At 42.0% G+C, this 17,678-nt stretch overlaps 1 protein-coding gene across 3 annotated transcripts in view; it reads right to left on the reverse strand.

Annotated features, from left to right (window-relative positions):
• ACVR2A (activin A receptor type 2A) overlaps positions 1–17,678 on the reverse strand; it is a 51,924-nt gene that overhangs the window by 15,062 nt on the left and 19,184 nt on the right. For all 3 annotated transcript variants that reach the window (XR_004081964.1, XM_005415722.3, XM_014307162.2), the window contains exons 2-4: positions 6,446–6,653; positions 4,588–4,697; positions 3,161–3,315 (exon numbers count right to left, since the gene is read on the reverse strand). Coding sequence is in view for 2 of the 3 variants with exons in the window: in XM_005415722.3 (XP_005415779.1) it covers positions 3,161–3,315; positions 4,588–4,697; positions 6,446–6,653 (473 nt within the window). In the remaining variant the exon portion in view is untranslated. The remainder of the gene's footprint in view (positions 1–3,160; positions 3,316–4,587; positions 4,698–6,445; positions 6,654–17,678) is intronic.

Genomic DNA, 17,678 nt, shown 5'->3' on the forward strand with positions numbered 1-17,678 from the left:
CATCCCAGAAATTTCAAGTGCCTCAGGTAGATTTAGGAATTCCTGCGGTCAGAAATTCAAACCCTGATGCATCTTTGACCTCAGAGAGTGCAACCATTTCAGAAGAAATCCCCCAAACAGGTCACCAAGACAAGAAGTGAATTGCAAAGCCTTTTCTCAAGCCTCTCAACACAATTATTACTTGAAAACCAACCCAAAGCCCAAAAAGCAGCAGTGATGCAGTGAAACCCTGCCAAGCTGGGCACCCAGGGAAGTTCAGGAGGTGAAGGATTCCCTGCTCAGCGGGGCTGGTGGCAGCTCTGTGCGAGGGTGACGGTGGCACCCATCAGCTGCAGGGTGGGAACAGCCCCCTGGGCCCTGCCCTGACAGCTCTGGCCCCAGCTCAAGGCTTGTCAGGAGCCAGGGAGCACAACAGAGCAGCTGCCTCCCCCCAGATTGATTGGGAATGTTTGGGGAGGAACCTGGATCACACCGAACTCCATCCCCCAGTGAAAAGGAACCAGGCCCCAGCACCTCTTTCTGCAGAAAAATGCAAACGTTCAAACATTTAAAATAGCAATCTGATTCTTTGGGTGAATTTTATCAGATGATGGATTTATGCTTGCTAAAGGAAATAGAAATAAGGAGACAGAACAGTTCCTAAGTGTTTTCCATACACACAGATGCATTCAGCAAACATGGATTTGTTAATAACTCACTGCAGAGCACAGAAAGTGACAGATTTGATGGAATTTGACAGCTTCCACTGGATACTTCCCCACACAGCACTGAGGCACAGTGAGCAGCACAAACAAGCCAAGACTAATTGTCCTTTATGTCTCTTTACAGGTTCAAACATTTCTTACAGTGTATTTCTTTTTTTTCCCCTTTTTAAATATTCCAAACTATTTCTTTCCCTTTGGTCTCTAATCTTTTACTTATCACCAAATTCTTTCACCATTTCTCATCCTTCATTTTTATCTTTTGCTTATTTTTCTTCATTTTTATCTTTTGCTTACTCCTCATCCATCCTTTCATTTTTTCCTGGAAGTTTGGTACCAGCTCAGTATTCCCATTGTTTCTGGGAATAAAGCAAGGGAAAAGAGATAACTTTTATAAGGGTTTCACATGGAGCAATCTCTTTTTCCTGCTGTACATCTGACCTGTCCATTCTACCACTGTTACATAAAGAATTAAACCAAATCCATCTGCCTACAAACTCCACTCATGCCCCAATTATTAAATATACTATTAACAGATTAATTGCACAAATATTTCTGAGTTTATTCATGGTTATAAAGTTCCCAATACTTTCCCTCCCTTCCTGCTTCCCCTGTCTCCTGTTCCTACCAGCTGTAATTAAATTTCAAGTGGGAACCACTGCTCTGCTGCATAAGGGAGTGTTTATACATTGGATTTACATAATAATTCTGGGTAGTTTTTCAGGCACAAGTGGCTTTTCCTGACTTTCCACATGAGCCTTAATGCCTGCTCACCACAAGATAGGAAAATGTTGTTGCCCCACAAGCACCAAGGTACATTTATCCCAAAGATACAATCTGAGCACAAACACAACAGCTGATTATCCTATTTATTAAAAATTTAGGTGTCAATCCTGCCCCAAACACAATCCCTGCAAGGAAAAAACTGCAGCAAAAGGAGAGAGAATCAGAATTCAAGTTCTTGATACCTCACACGTATTTAACATTCACTTGCTTTTCCATGGCTTTATCCATGACTTAATTTCTTCAGGAAGTCAATCCCACACTGGAATTATCCCCACAATTAGCAATTATGAATTTGATCTCCCACCAAAACCACTGGGTTGAAGGAAAGTCCCAAATCCATAAAATGGGAGCTGGATGAACTAATTATGCTGACAGATTGCAGGGAGTCTGAGGAGCTGCAATCCTCTCTGCAAGGACAGCAAACAGACTTTTTTCCTCTAAATTATGTTCTTTTCATTTGGCAACAACATATGGCCACTGCCTCTCCCCAAATTCCTCTTATCTATTACTGAGAAACTGAAACCAAAACACTTGAGCTATCAACCCCAGGCAATGCTGCTTCCTGCAGCACCCTCCTGTCAAGCAGCAGCACTGGAAATATCCCAGGAGCTGGAGCACACAGAGATCAATCCTTGGCAACCCTACCCAAAATAACAAGAGTTTTCATTTTAATCATAAATAACATCACTGTAGGACAGGTCGTGTATTCTGGTCACTGCATTGAGTTAGAAGCTCAAATTAATTCTACTGCAAAAATCCAAATAATTTCTCTCTTCATTTTCACAACCACATTTTCTCCATCTTTTCTGCTTTGGTCTCTAGAATTTCCTGCTTTAACTCTTTCCATAAAAACCTCCTAATCTCAGTTGGATCTCCAGACGTAACTGAAGGAAGAGGAGTTCCAGTGGCAGCACAAATTACAGCTCCACACACAGAGCCCCAGAAGGTTTGTCTGGGTGCACAATGGCCAGGTTACACTCAGGTGTGGAACTCACAACTTCATCCTTTCGACATAAAACACAAACACCCCTCAAACTGAAACGTTTCAGGACAAAACAGAAATCCCACACACAGAGCCCCAGAAGGTTTGTCTGGGTGCACAATGGCCAGGTTACACTCAGGTGTGGAACTCACAACTTCATCCTTTCGACATAAAACACAAACACCCCTCAAACTGAAACATTTCAGGACAAAACAGAAAATACATAAACAAGAAGAAAAATATGACAGGAATCACAATGCATGAGCTGAGCTATGAAGATTTTCTTAACATTCCCCACACCTGTATCCCAGTTCTAGTTTTCCTTAAAAACAGCTCATCCTCTCTTAGCTGCTATTTTCTGAACCCCTCAAATGGCCAAGATGAATTGGCAACTCTTTTTCTGTTTCCAGCTAAGCATTACAGCTCAGCCCTCACCATGCCTTCACTGTGTATTCAGTTTTTCTCCTCCCAAACAAAGAGATGCATAAAAACATGAAGTAGTTGCTCATCTATTCACCAAAGAATAATTAATAAGGCTGTTTAAGTAAAGCTTAATTCTCTGCTTTAGGGGAGAGCAAGCGTTAGGACCTGGAAATCAGGAGGGGAACAGAGAGACCAGCCATGAGACAGATCCCCTTCAGGAATGGTTTGGCCCTTTAAAAAACCCCAAATCCTGCAGCAGGGGGCTCACCTGGGTGGGAACAAGCACGGGAGGATAGGCCAGCTTGTGGTGTCTGTACATCCAGAAGGAGAAGAGCACGATCACTGCAATCCCCATGATAGGCACCAAGGAGTAGAGCAAGGTGTTGAACAGAGGCGGCTTCGGTGTGACAGGATTGGAAGTTGCTGAAGGGAAAAGAAAAAAGACACGGCTTTTAAGGAACAAAACCAGGCAGTGCTTGAAATGTGCAGCAGCCTGATTTTCTAACAGCTGCTGCCAGCATCACAGCAGGCTCCCAGTACCTGATTAGGCAGCACAAAGTAACACCTGGTTAAAAGGCAGCGCTCTGGAAAGCCGGGGAATAGCTCAGGTCCTGGTGCAATTCTGGGCCTCCAGCCCCCACCAGCCTACAGGGGGTGGTTGAACTCCCAGGGAACTGCAAGAATTCATCACCTAACGAACTAAAACCAATCAATACAGAGATTTGGCAACAACCTGCCAGCACTTCTGTGCCTGGCTGCAAGGAGGAGTTCTCCAGGTGAAGACATTTCCACATGACCTCAGAAAAGGCTCTGCAGGAGCAGGAGCTGCTTCCAAGGCAGCCACAGCTCCCTGGGGCAAGAGAGGGCTCAGGAGAGGGAGGAATGTCAATTATTGCCTTAGCAGCATCACTGACAAAAATGACAACAATATCTCCTGGGTCAACAAAGGCTATTTTAATCTCGCAGAAAATGTTCTTTCATTTCATAAACAACTTCCTCTGGCTATTTGGTACAGGAGACATTTGCTGGTTTCAGCTCAGTTATTAACATCCCTTGGTTTTCCAGCGGATTCCTGACTGGAAGAAGATAGGCAAGAAAAATCAAATCACCTTTCAGCCATTTTTTAAAAAAAATAATTATTTATTAAGTCTGGCTAATTTGATTATCTTTCAGAACCACAGAATGTGCTGAGTGGAAGAACCCACAAGGATCCTGTGATCTGGGAGGAAATTCTTTTCCCCTTTTTAGAGGTTACTCTGTCCATTTACAGAGAAATTCAAAAGGTCCAGCTGGGATAAAGAGAAGAAAGAAAAGGAACCTTTTCTGCTCCTTTTCTTCTTTTTTGAAGAAAAGGAGCATCCCAAAGCTGGCACAGGGATACAGGGATGAGAAGGCTTTTGGCCCAACAATTTACACCCTTAGAGGAGTTTAAGAATGTAATTAAGGTAAAATTTGACAGTTACTCCTATATCTTAAACCAGGCAATTATTTCAGATTATCCTTCCTCCCCACCCTTGCAAAGAGCTGAAGCACCTTTTATTGACTGTACAGGAAAGCACCTTTCCAAGTGGAATAAATGAAGTGGCACTGCCCAGAGCTCTCCCAGAGCCCTGTGGCAGGAAAGGCAGCACTTTTGGGAAAGTGTGAGCTGCTGAAAAAGCAGGATGTGGAACGTTGCTGTCAGGAGGAACTTACGCTGCGTGACCTCCATCTCCGGGAAGTAGAAGAAGCGCTCGTTGCACATGTTGCCTTCACAGCAACAGAAAAACACCTCAGGGCTGTCCTTCTTCTCTATGCAATCATTCCTGCAGGAGAGGAGGGGGGAAAGTTCATTCATCTTGAGCTGGGTTGTCTTTGTTCAAAAAAAAAAGTGCCCATCTTTTAAATTTCCAAGGTGAACTTTGTTAAATTGACCGCGACCAAAGTAACAGCTAAACCTAATGAGATAAATTAAATTTTGATATTTTATACTGCAATGGAATTTTATTAAAACACAAACACAGTTTTGTCATTTTTAAGACAAAGAAAACCACCACCAAGAGATTGAGGAACAATTCACAAGCTAGATTTAAACAGGACAGGCAAGTGATCAAAGAAGGCTGGAGATAAGTGACAAGGAGAATTTCTAAATTTTACTGTATTTGTAGAGAAAAATGATAAAATTTCTACAATCTCCTCTGCCTACATTATGCTCAGGGATAGGGCTTATTTTATTCCCTGAATTAACTGCAGGAATGGCTTTTTTTTTAATGTTCTGCTAACAAATAAGCTGAAACTATTCAATCCATCAGGAAAGAAAAACCAGGAGTCAACCTGACAGCAGAACTGAAAAAGGCTGAAGAAATATTGCAGGATTTTAAACACAGCTGAAGATTGTCAGGGAGGTTTTGGGCTCATCTTCAAAACTTGGGGTTGTTCCCTAGAGCCAGCTCTGGCTGTCACCCTGTCCTGTGACTTCCAGGGAACGTTTTCTCTTTGATGTCCTGAATCTGCTGCTGTTTGGAGTCACCCCACAGCTCCCAGAGCACCCCACGCTGCAGAGATAAGATTTGGGCTGCTCTGGACAAACACAGCACTGCCTGTGATTAGCACAAGTCACTTAATGAGGACTTACTCAGTTTCCAGCTCCTTCCTTACTGTCCTTCCTGTGTTTCATTTCTTCTTCCAATTTCTTTTCTTTGCTCAAGGGAGAATTTAATCTCATGATTTTAGGAATTTTTTTTAGATTGTGGGACTGAGCTTTAAACTGTCATAAAAGCAGAAAACAGCCTGGGCTGGGGGACAACTTGATTTGGGAGAAAGGACTGCAAGGCTTTCTTCTAAAAATTCAACTTTAAAGAAATACAAAGGAAGACTTCTATAAAAATTACTGAAATAATTCCTCAATACTTTTTTATGATGATCCACTGTGGATCTACTTCTTAATTCTCTGCCTTCCCAAATAATAAATGTTTTGGGCCAATAAAACCCAGTAGAGTATTTAAAAAGCTGCAACACCATTGCTTAAGAGAGTCATGACCCTTATTCAGTCAGCATCTAACAAACCCCAAGTCCTGCTGTTCCTGCTTGTGGGTTCTTTCTGGACCATCTGTTAACAACAAAATAACTGGAAATTTAGAATATTCTTAGAGCTGCCATTGAGCTTATTAATAAACTGCCAAAATACTTCCATGATCTGGTAAATTGCAGACACAAAGTGCTGACTTTCCAACTCTAAAGACTTTGGAAAAATCAATGAGAGAATTTTGCATCCTGGTTGCAATAATTATATTTGCACTGTTTGGCAATAACAAGGCACTACAGAATCTATTATTAATGGACTAAAAAAGAATAAATGAAATACCTGGGTTCATTCAAGAAGGTAAAACATGTTATTCTGCAAGCAAGACAATGTACTCACATGGAATCTGGTCCCTAAATACAAGCGAGCATCTGAAAATAAAATAACTATTCCCAGACTCACTGGTTGTGGAGACAATGATGTAGAAATTATGGAGAGGCAAAAGAGTTTACAGTGACAAATCAATTGCAAAAAATTCCTAGGAAAACTCACCTGTCATAACAATTGATGTCATCCAGCCAGCAGCCTTGCTTCACGATTTCAATTGATCCAGAAATATTCTTCCATGTGGCAAAGCAGTGTCTCCTTTTATCTTTATCACCATAGCAGGGCTCGATCCCACTGCGGTTGGTTTTGTCCTTCTCCCAGTTAGCGTTGTAGTAGATGCACTCCTGTGTTTCTGATCTGCCCAGGATGGCACCTGGAGGGATGGGAAGCACAATTCAATGGAATTCTGCAGGATCAGGCACATGAAGAAATGCAGGTTGTATAAAAATATCATTTACTGCACGTACCAATGTGGCCTCTCTCCCCCCTTTTTAATAAAGACAGAAAACACGGAAAGTTCAGCAGCATTCCAAGTGTTGAAACATAAAACAAAGATCTTCTGTGAAGTCAAACAGTGACTTGCATAACTTAGCAAGATTTGCAGAAATGAAGAACAAGTCATGGCAATACTTCTCCATGAATAGCAATAGCAGAGAAAATTTAGAATGCTGAGCAGGGAAGATTTAATTAAAATATTCGCCAAACCAGGAGCTTTAGCCAGGAAAATTCACCAAAAGGCATTTGTGCTCCTTATCTCGTTACAGGAGCCAAAAGAGCAGGGAGTTCATCTCAGAAACCCCCCCCAAAAAAGCCAAGAAGTGTTTAGGGGCAAGTGTTACGGAATCCCAGAATGGTGTGAGTTGGAAAGGACCTTCAAGACCATTTAGGGACCATCTAGGAACTTTCTGGGATTCTGGTGGAGATCCCTTCAGAGTTAATGGGATGTGAAGCACCAGCCTGGCTCCTGCAAAGGTGAAGCATTGTTGGGAAGCAAGACTCTTAACAGAAGGCAGGAAGGGAGTAAGAACTGCCCTTTATTTCTGTTTTTTCTCTTGTCAGACACTGCCCAGAGCGTGCCATTAATCTCCATGGGAGCTCCATCACTTAACATGTATTAAAGCCATGGGAAAATGGACATGGAGGAGCTGGAGAACCAGAGGATCCACTGAGGAAGGCTCAGGAGGATGCCAAAGCACTTTGCCTGTATTTATCTGTACATTCAGAATTTTTACGACATTACATTGCCCAGCACACTGAAGACCAGACTGGAAGAGAAAAGGTTTCCCTCAGCAGTTTCTGACGTATTTATTTGCATCACTCACTACCTCCTTTATCCACATTTATCCACAAGAAATGTGACCCAGCAGCCATTCCTGAGGAGAACAAGGATTATTCCCACCTGAGCCTTGGGAGAGCAGCACAGGAAGCCAGAGCTGAGCCCAGCACTGCCCATCCTGAGCATCCCACCTTGCTCTGCCTGTGTTCCCAAAATAGGCAGGAGCTGGAGGATCAATGGGAGAGGGGCAGGAGCCAGCTGGGAACGCTGTGAGGGGCAGCCTGGGAACCATTAAATTCCTTGTGCTGCCACGGCCTGACCTTTACAGCTCTCAGCTATGGCAAGAAACAGATGAGGCAACAGATTGAACAATTTGGTTCTGTCAGTGCAATAAAGCAGAAGTCCTGGATTTCTCTCACACGTGCCATTGCTTTTCTCCTGCTGCCAAGCCCAGCTTTGAAGGACCACAGACAAGCTGAAATTTATAAAATTCAGCAACTGCAGTAAAACTAACTTTGCATAAATATTCTCTTTGTTCCTGTCTTCTTTCCAGTCAGGTTTTCTTATCCATCTATTTTTTAATCCATTAATGCTCCAATCAGTGACTGGCAGCAGTCACTGTTGGTTTAATGACCTTGGATGTGGCTGGGGCTTCTCACCTGAGCAGGCACCTGCAATGGGTCTGGCCAGACTAACCCAGGCTTGGGCAGAGCAGGACAATCCTGGATTAATCCTTCAGGAATGTGGTGGAAGCAAGGCAGGAGGAGAAGGGGAACCACACAAAGAAGGCAGCCCTGAGCCCATCTGCTTCCAAGCAGCTTTGTCACCCCCTCCACAGGGATGGAGCTCCCAGGGGACAAGGGCAGCTGGCATTTACAATAAAGTGAATTTATTAGGCAGAGCAGGTCTCTAATGGAACTGCTCTACCCATTCTGAGTGCACAGGGAATTGCCTGGTCCTCAGAAACCAATTCCTGAATCTCAAAAAGCAAAATGGTGCTGCTGAAAGAATCCATGAGCCAAACTCCAGCAGCGTCCTGTGGATGGAACATGAGGTCTGAAAGCCTGGGGGGAAAACACGTTGGGAAAGCAAAGGGCATTAAGTACAGAATTGAGTTTAGTCTGGGCACATTAAGATCCCATTGGATATCTGTGTATTCCCATCCCACTCCTGTCCATCCACCACAGCTGCACTGGGGAAACAAAACCAATATTTGAACTTCTGAACCACTCTTAATACAGGAAACAGCAGAACTGGGAGCAATTCCATCAGACAGCTCAAGTGCAGCCTGGAAAACCTCACCCCAGGAGGAGCTGGAAGCACTGGCTGCCATTTCCCAAACAGAGAGACTGAATGACTGAAAAAAACATCTACCAGTTTTTTAATTAAAAGGGGACAAACAGTGCACAGCTCCTAAGCACTAACATGGCCTTAATTCAGGAAGGATCACTGGGAAAGGTGCTGGATGGAACAGGAATTGTCTCTTACAGGTATGACTAAAAAAAAAGGACAGAAACTTCTGGGAGTTCATCATCCAGCTTTATCCACCAAACCTCACACTGAGCAACACAAGCCCGTAGTCTGTGCTGCAGGAATGGTTTCCTGATACTTGATCTGAGATGTGATAATGATCATGTCCCTCCCTTTCCAGGGAAGACTTCAACACTTCCCACGTCCTACCCTCATTCCAAACCCTGCTTTTGCTGCGTGATTAGTTGGTGACACCACGGAAAGACACAAAGGGCAAAGGGAACTGAATCTGTGATCTCTCACTGCTTTATGAAATGTAACAACATTTTCTAGCTGAAGTCATGAAAATTGATGAAAAGCTTGCAAAGATTAGTTTAATGGTGCCAAGGACACTTTTTTTTTTGCTATTCCCTAGAAAATTTACAACATATAAAAGAACTGAAGGGTGAGGTTCAGTCTGGCAGATACCTCTGCCTGTAACAAAAGGTTACTTAAATTGTGTTATATTGGAGATGAATTTGAACTCTTTAAGTACTGAAATACAAGGAATGGAGCAGTTTATTAGAATAAACCAGCAGAGCACCACAGGGACTGAGTAACTTATAGATAGAATGGCCCATTCACCAAAATACCAGAATTGTAACGCGCTGTTCTAGAGGAGCAGAAAAGAACAGAAAATGCAGCATAAATAGAATTAACACCTTACACAAAAAACCTTCAGCTGCTGCACAGGTACCTTTTTCAAGTACTTGCCCATGTGTGTTATTCTATTTGTTTCCACAGTGATCTCAAACACTTCCTAGCCCTACAAATATATCTAAGAACAGACTACAAATATAGACTAAAAAAGCCCGGCTTTGATGTTCCTGCGAGCAGGAAGCAGGGTTTTATCATTCTCTATTTTTTCTGATAACACCCAGGGGAATGTTTCTCAAAGGAAGAAGAAAGAAGTTATTTCCAACCTAATAAAGCAAACTGAGTTCCAAGAGAAAGGATTCTGTCCTCCTTTTACATGCCACGATGTCCCCAAACTTATTTTGTTGATTTTTAGACTAAGATTAGTGCTATTATCACTGTTCTCAATGCTCCCAGGTCAAACAAGGACTGTACTTCAGATGAGCTGAGCCAAAATACATTCATTAAATCCAAACACAGCAGCAATTAACTCAGGCAAGGCAAGAACTGCAAAAAAGATAAACAAGGCAGTGAAGTAACAAATCACCTGCACTGCTGCCACCCTGCCCAGTGAATATTCAAAATTTAAAGATTAACCTGATGGTCCAGAAAGCTGCTTTCCTTTTCTAAAATAGTCTTTAAAAATAAATGAGTTTGCAACTTGAACAGGGGTAAACTTGGTAAGCTTTAGTGTAGTTTTGTATAGCAAGAGCTGCATTTTTCTCCAGGACTGGAGTGGGGGGAGCAACAGGAAATCTGTATTTGCTAAGATATCTCATCATATACTTGGAAAATATTTCAATTTTTTTGCAGTTCACACCTTTTCAAAATGGAAAATTTGTAAGGATGAGCCTGCCATGGAAGTATGAAATTCTGTAGCTGAGATAACACTTCTGAAAAAGAAGGAGAGAAGAATAAAGTGCTGGAAAACTGAAGGATGATCAAGCCAAAGGCTCTACAGCAGAGTGGAAACTATGGAGGATGATGTCACCTAAAACAGGGACTAGAACTGAGAGTGAAGAGGGGGAAGGTGAGAGGAATAATATATGTTAAAAAACCCTTTGCAGCCCCTGGTTTGCTTGGTGGACAGTAACAAAAAAAAAAATCAACCCAACTTTTTTTTTACTCTGAGTCTTCTGGACTTACAGTATGGAAAATAAATCAGCTGCTCTAACCACTTGATGATGTTATTTTACATATATAGATACATCTTGGGTTTATTTGCATGGTGCTCTTGCTGAAGGAAAAAAAAATGCTGGGATTATTTTTCCAACGTGTTCCCTCAGTCCCTCCCAGCAGTTTGTGCCACTGATAGAAGAAATTAATAATGCTGTAATGGGATTTTGTAGAGAACTTCCATTTTCTGCCTTCTACTTCCAAATATGTTATTTAAGCCTGGATTTCAGGAAGTGGGAAAACCCCCAGATCTCTGGTTTTCCAGAATGCTTTCAGAGCAAAGCACGTGGCAGAAAAAGGAGAAAAAGGCTCAGTGGCCATCTCTGTTCTTTAGGTAGAAATTAAAGTGCTACCAAGAGCTGTCAGCCCTGAGATAAAGATTGCCATCCTTTGGGAATCTCCAGAGACTTGAAGTTAAGTGTTATTTTTCACACTCCCTGACTTCAAGGGAACACAGTAAAACACAGGCTGATGTTTTCAAGTTCAAACATGCCACTGCTGTCACTGCGAGGTGTGAGCAGCACACAGCACAAACACCTCCCAGCCACTGCCTGCTGAGTTCTGTAGGGGAAAAAAGCTCCAAAGATCCCAGAAATGGTTGGGTTTGAGGCACAGCCTTGGGGCTGCACTCATCTCAGGTGCTGGTGGCTTTTAGTCACTGCTGGTCCAATGTCATCTTCCTGGCATGATTTCCAGATGGTTTCCATATTTCCAGATGAAATATTCCAATATCAGTAACACAGGGCTCTAAACTGAAAAGTTTAAATTCTACAAGATTCAGATGTTGGGAAAAAATAGAATAGGGCCAAACAGTATCCAAGAAATAGGTTGGCTTTTGATAGAATGGCATTGAGTTTTACATCTCTTATGTCTCACTCTTCATCTGATAATAGAATAAAATCCTTTAAAATGCCTCTCAGCTGCCCCATCTCTAAAATACTAAGAATAATCCAACAACAGGCACTGGGTAGAAATACCCAGTTCCCAGTTTGGATTATCCTCCTCTTCCCAGTGCAAAACCCCAAAACACAAAGAATAATAAAAAGGAGAAACCTTGATTAATTTGACATTAAAACTTGCACCCTGATTACCCAGGAGGGATCACCTCCTCCTGCCTCTGGATGAAGCTCAGGGAAGCAGCTGCCCAGGAAGGAGCCAGGGATCCTCTCCCAGTGCACACAGGAGTGACACCATTCCCACCCAGAGCCTTGGAATGCTGTCATTAAACTCAAAAAGAGGCCCTTCAGCATTAAAGGCACCAATTAAGCACCTAAATAAACCACCTAAGGACACACAGACTGGATCAGGAATGATGAATCCTTCTCAGGGGTGAGTCTCACGCTGGTGGTGGCAAGCAGCAGCATTTCTATTTTGGGATGTGCCAGGGAGTTTCCCAGGAATGATCTCAGATACCTGTCAGAGCTGTTCTCTGATCTGAGAATCCCAAACCAGCACAATCCTGCAGCTCATCAGATATGGGAGCTCCTCTCACTGACATCCAGCTGTGAACCCCAAAGGATTTTGGATCAAAATGATTCCTTTTGGGGTTGGTGTTTGTGGAGGTTCTTCTCTGAGCTACAAAACTTCCTGAGAACTTGTGAGCTATGAAACATTTCGAATTTTCTCCAATGGAGGTTTGAAATTCCTGCAGCCACATGGAGATGGGAAATTTGAACATATTAATCACTTCATTAAAAAACACTGGGAAAGCTTCATTTTAGCTGTCAATTTTAGCTGTCTTCAAATTTCATTCCCTGCTTAGGCTCTAAGAGAGGATCAGGAAATGACATTTTCTCCAGCCCTCCTCATGTCCTGTTTGTTTCACCCACCTTCCAGGGGCTGCTCAGTAGGATCAGTGTCAATATTTCACCTGCATTTATAAAGACAAAGCAGGAGTCTCCTCTCCACAGACTCCCTCCTGACCCCTCAAAGACACACCCAGGAGAGTTACAAGGCTAATTACAAGAAAATATTCTACCTTTTGCCTCCCAAATCAGTCAAGCACAATGCAAATGTAACAGTTTGACTGCAAAGCAAACAGAACCACACACCAAGTCAAACAAAAACACAGTCAAGACATCTAAGAGGCAAGCATCCAACTCCACATTTGATGTTTCCTCCACATGATATATCCAACCCCCACTTCTTTTTCTGTCTTACAGGACCTTATGTAACTATTTAAAAGACAACAGGACCAGTGTGATTCTGCCTTCAACTCAGCTCTCCAACAAATCTCTCTGTGGGTGTCGTGTCCCACTCGGTGCTATTGCAAGCAAAAACACCACCCAGTTCTCCTACATGTGCTGATCAAGCTTCTTATTTACATTCTAATTCTTTAGCCATTGCTATACTTCTCTTTTTTTTTATGTGGTTACAACCAAAACCCCAGCCTAAACATACTTACAACCAGTTTTGTTGTTTGTTTTGTTGGTTTTTTTTTTAATTTTTAAAGCATCAGCTGTATCTTTTTCCTTCAAGCTGGCCCAGCAAAATTCCCAAGTGCTGAGCTCATGGGCAGGAGCTGGATGGTCAGTGCACAGCCAGACAAGCTCCAGCTGCCCTTGTCCAGATGGCAGCTCAAAGGAGGAGAGACAGGTCCCACATTTGTGTAAACACACACAGGGATTACCTGGGAGCTGCAGGCAAACAGGATAAGTGGGGGGGGGAAGGCAGAACTCAGTGCTGAGAAATTCAAACCTTTCAATGTCCCTGCTCCATCGAGCTGGGAACCTTCCTTACCCCTCCTCTGCCAACTCTCCAACTGATTGATGGAGAATTGTCCCACTGAGCTTGTCTTGACTCCACACAGCCCATGATCCCGGGGTTTTGTATTTTCATTTTCATTTCCATTTCCCCACCTCATCCCACCAGGACTTCCCAAGTTCATCCTGCTCACTCACTTGGCCAGAACTCCAGGCAGGACTTCAGCCATCCCCAAGGATTTCTCCGGGATGGATATTGGGATTGTTTACTGGGAAACTCCTGCAGAAGCGCTTTGGGATCAGCTGCATCACTAAAGGATGGCATTGGCAGCTCGTGGTGTCTGCCCTGATGCAGGAGCCCAGTCTGAAAAGCATTTTGGAGCTGCAGCACAATCAAAAACCCAACTAAGCTGTGCAGCCTCCAACAGCTGAAGTGGCACAAATGAGTGGAAGTAATTCCTTCCTTCAGCCACTAAACTTAAATAAATGTCAGGCTGCAGCACTACACATGTGAGTAAATACCTATCAGCATAAAAATGCTAATATGTTTGTGACTGCTGAACTCTCTTCCTAAAGCAAAAACATCTACATAACCCCAAACTTCACTGGGCCTGTTTCGTTCCATTTCTACTGTTCACTCCTGTTGAGATCAAATTCCAAACCTTGCCTACACTGGAAGAGTTTTAAACTTTGTGTCCTCATGCTCTGAAATCAGCGTTGATGACATTTAAGAATCCAGCACAACTGCCTCTTTACCTCCAGCTAAAGTGGCTGTCACTTGAAATGGATTTTCTTCGTCCCATCTCAGGCTGCCTCATTTTGCCAGACTGTAATCTGAAGATTAAGTGAAAAATCCCATTTCTAGAGCTGGAAACAACCCTGTTTACAGACAGAAGCACTGCTGCCATGGCCAGCACAGCCTCTCCAGAGCCAGCTCCAAACACAACTCCAGGGCTCAGCTCAGCCCCAGGGAGCAGATCCTGGCACCTCTGAGGGAGGGAAGAATAGAGGACTAAGACTTTTTTTGTCTCAAGTTTCTTATGCTGGACTTGTTTTCAATGGGTTAAGAGAAATCCAGTGCAACTACCTTATGGAGGCTTCATTAGTAAATGTTTTCACTCATTATTGAAATACTCAGCATTTGTAAGCCCCATCATCACCTTGCCATGCTCCAAAGCCACTCCAAGTGAGCTTCCCTCAGGAATGAGAACTGAGGGAACTGATTTCACCAAAAGTCACTATTAGGACAGGTTTTACAGAGAACAAATTTGGATCTAAGTGACCAGTAAACTAAAAAAAAAAATCATTTATTTAAGATTCAGAAGAAGAAAACAGCAATGGAACAGCAAAGCAAGTTCCCCATGCACCTCAATAAAAACCTATTTTTCTGTTCCATTTTTTGAGTCTTTATGGATTCTCATGAAGCTGATTTTGCTATCCACTCATCCTCTTCTTTAAAATGTTACTACTAATACTAATGTTACTACTAATTGTATCCAGACTGACACCCAAAAGAAGAGGTTATTAAAGTCAGCATAATCCACATTAAAACTTACCTCTTTTTGTATTTCTTATCAGCACTTTAAGAACAACTGACTGGAAAGGGGAGCAATTTAAAATTACCATTTTAAAACTCTTTTCAGAGCATAAATCTGTAGTAGGGACTTTAAAATGTGCTACATATTGGCCATCCAGCACATGAATTGTCATTAAAATATTATATTCAGCCACTCCTGCAACAGTTGCTTTAAATAATCAGCTCTGATCTAACATGAGAATCAAATCAATACAAAAAGAATCCAGAACAATGGGGTTTATTTCTCTTACCTGCCTAAAGCACTTAAAAATTGTTTAAATTTCCATGTTGGGTGTTCTTCTTAAGAAAACACCTTATTAGAAAGAATTGTAGTTCAATTCTAACAACCTGTAAATGATCTCCCTATTCCTTAAAATAAAAATGTAGAGGATTTTAAAAAAATTATATATATATAACCTACTAACATCAAGTAATTTATATATATAACCTACTAACATCAAGGAAAAAATCCAACTAAGAAAAAAAATATTCTTATTTCTGGTTCTGTATGAGTAACAACAAATTTGATGTCAATCTCCACCATCTCATTTAACAGCACAAAAATACCTTTTAGAAACTCAAGGTTATTGCTGGAATTATCTCTAAGTATGAAAAAATTAAGTCACATTTTAAAGGTTTTAAGCATCTAAACATTTAAAAATTAATTAATGAAATTAAATCTCATTTAGGAAGCATCCACACAAGTTATGGGGAATGCAAGTCAACAGGAGCATCACTGTTTGTTAAGAAAAGTATCCAGAACTGACAAGTGCTACTGGATATTTGAATTTTGGTAAAACACCCCCTGATCCTACAGCCCACACCTGACACAGCACAATAATCCCAAAGTATTTCAGTTTCAATGAAAAAACTGCCTTCAGGTGTTCAGCTGAGCCAGTTTTGCCTCATTTCACTTGGCAAGAAAGCCTTAAAAACCCAGTTGTTACAAGAACCTTGTACCACACCTGCAGGGTTAACTTCCCAATGTGCTGATTTGGAATATTAAGGTCATTTACAGGAATTTTGTTAGGAATGACTCTCAGGAGTCCCTGCACAGATCCCAACCACACCAGGATCTATATTAGGAACAGCAACTCCAGTTCAACCAGTCCATCAGTTCTGTACTGGGTGATGCTTTAAAATCAGGGGCAATCCAGATCTGCTGGCTGAGACTTGCATTAAAATATTTTCTTTTAATTCATTTCCCCCCCCATGCTGCATCAACACTCAGGCAAGATTACAGATCTCCAGAATGATAACCCTGCTGCAACATAAAAATATTATTTTTTTGCTACAGAACTGAAGAAAAATAAATTTTAAATCACTGCTAAGTCACAACAAAGCCACAACAGTTTTAGAATTCATAAAGATCAGGGGGAAAAAATTAAGTAATGACCAAATACAGAGCAATGCACAACTCACTGCCTCCTATAATGGATTTCCAAGTGGTTTTTGACAGTTAAATATTATTTAACTTATTGTCTGGTTACTTCTCCATCATTTTGTGTATTGCATGAGCTCATGTTCCCAAACTTGGATTTAAGACACCACTGTGGTCTAGAAGCTACAAATATTTTTTAACATCTAACCAACAGACTGGAATAAAGCACTCAGTGGAGGCACCAACAAGAATTGAAATACCAAACAAACCCCATGCAACTTGAATATTTAATTAACAGAACTACCCAAAAATGTTTTACTGACTGACCAATAAATTGTTTGAGTATTAAAGGTTTACCTTCATTTCAAACTTCTCCATTGAATACATCAAGTTCTCAAACGGGCCCTAAACAATCCTAATGAATAAAGAAGGGAGTAAATGTGAATATTTCAGATCCTGGAGAAAACACTTGAGTTGTACTTGGTGCACACAAATGAGGAGCAGCTCATGTCCCTAAGCAGGCACAGATTTAACCCCTGACAGAGATTTGAGGAACTCCCCTCCTTCAGCTCTTCTGCTGCCACGCAGAATTGAAACTGTACCCCAAGGAAACGTGCTTTATTTGGGGAGTTTGCTGTGTTTGACCCTTTTCAGGAGCCTGAAGCAATCCATCTCCATCCCCCAGAACTGGGAGGGTGGAAAATGGGGCACAAAAATCTCTCATGAGCAGCAGGCAGCAGATATCAGCAGATCACCAGTATCAGAGTGCCACAGATCCAGATCAAAGCTTCCTGCACCTTCCCTCAGATCTGCATCCAGCAGCAGGGGAAAACCCACTCAGGGCTCACCTGGCTCCCTCCCTGCCAGCTGAACGTTCAGCATCACATTTGCTGCATCTGAAATAACCCAAAGGACTCGTTAAAGCCTTTCTAGATACAAAATCCCCATTTTTGCCATTTGCTGAAGGTATCCAAATGTGCCATCTTTCTAGCAGTTAGAGATGATACCGAGCCTCTTTCTCTACAAACAAATACAGATACAAAAAACCAGTTAAGAGAGTTTCTGGCATTCAAGAAAGGAAGATGATAAATGTAATACAACCAGTTTTAATCAAGATCAAAGCTGCAGGAGAATGCAGACAG

This window comes from Geospiza fortis, unplaced genomic scaffold (genome assembly GCF_000277835.1).
Source record: "Geospiza fortis unplaced genomic scaffold, GeoFor_1.0 scaffold112, whole genome shotgun sequence".
NCBI lineage: Eukaryota > Metazoa > Chordata > Aves > Passeriformes > Thraupidae > Geospiza > Geospiza fortis.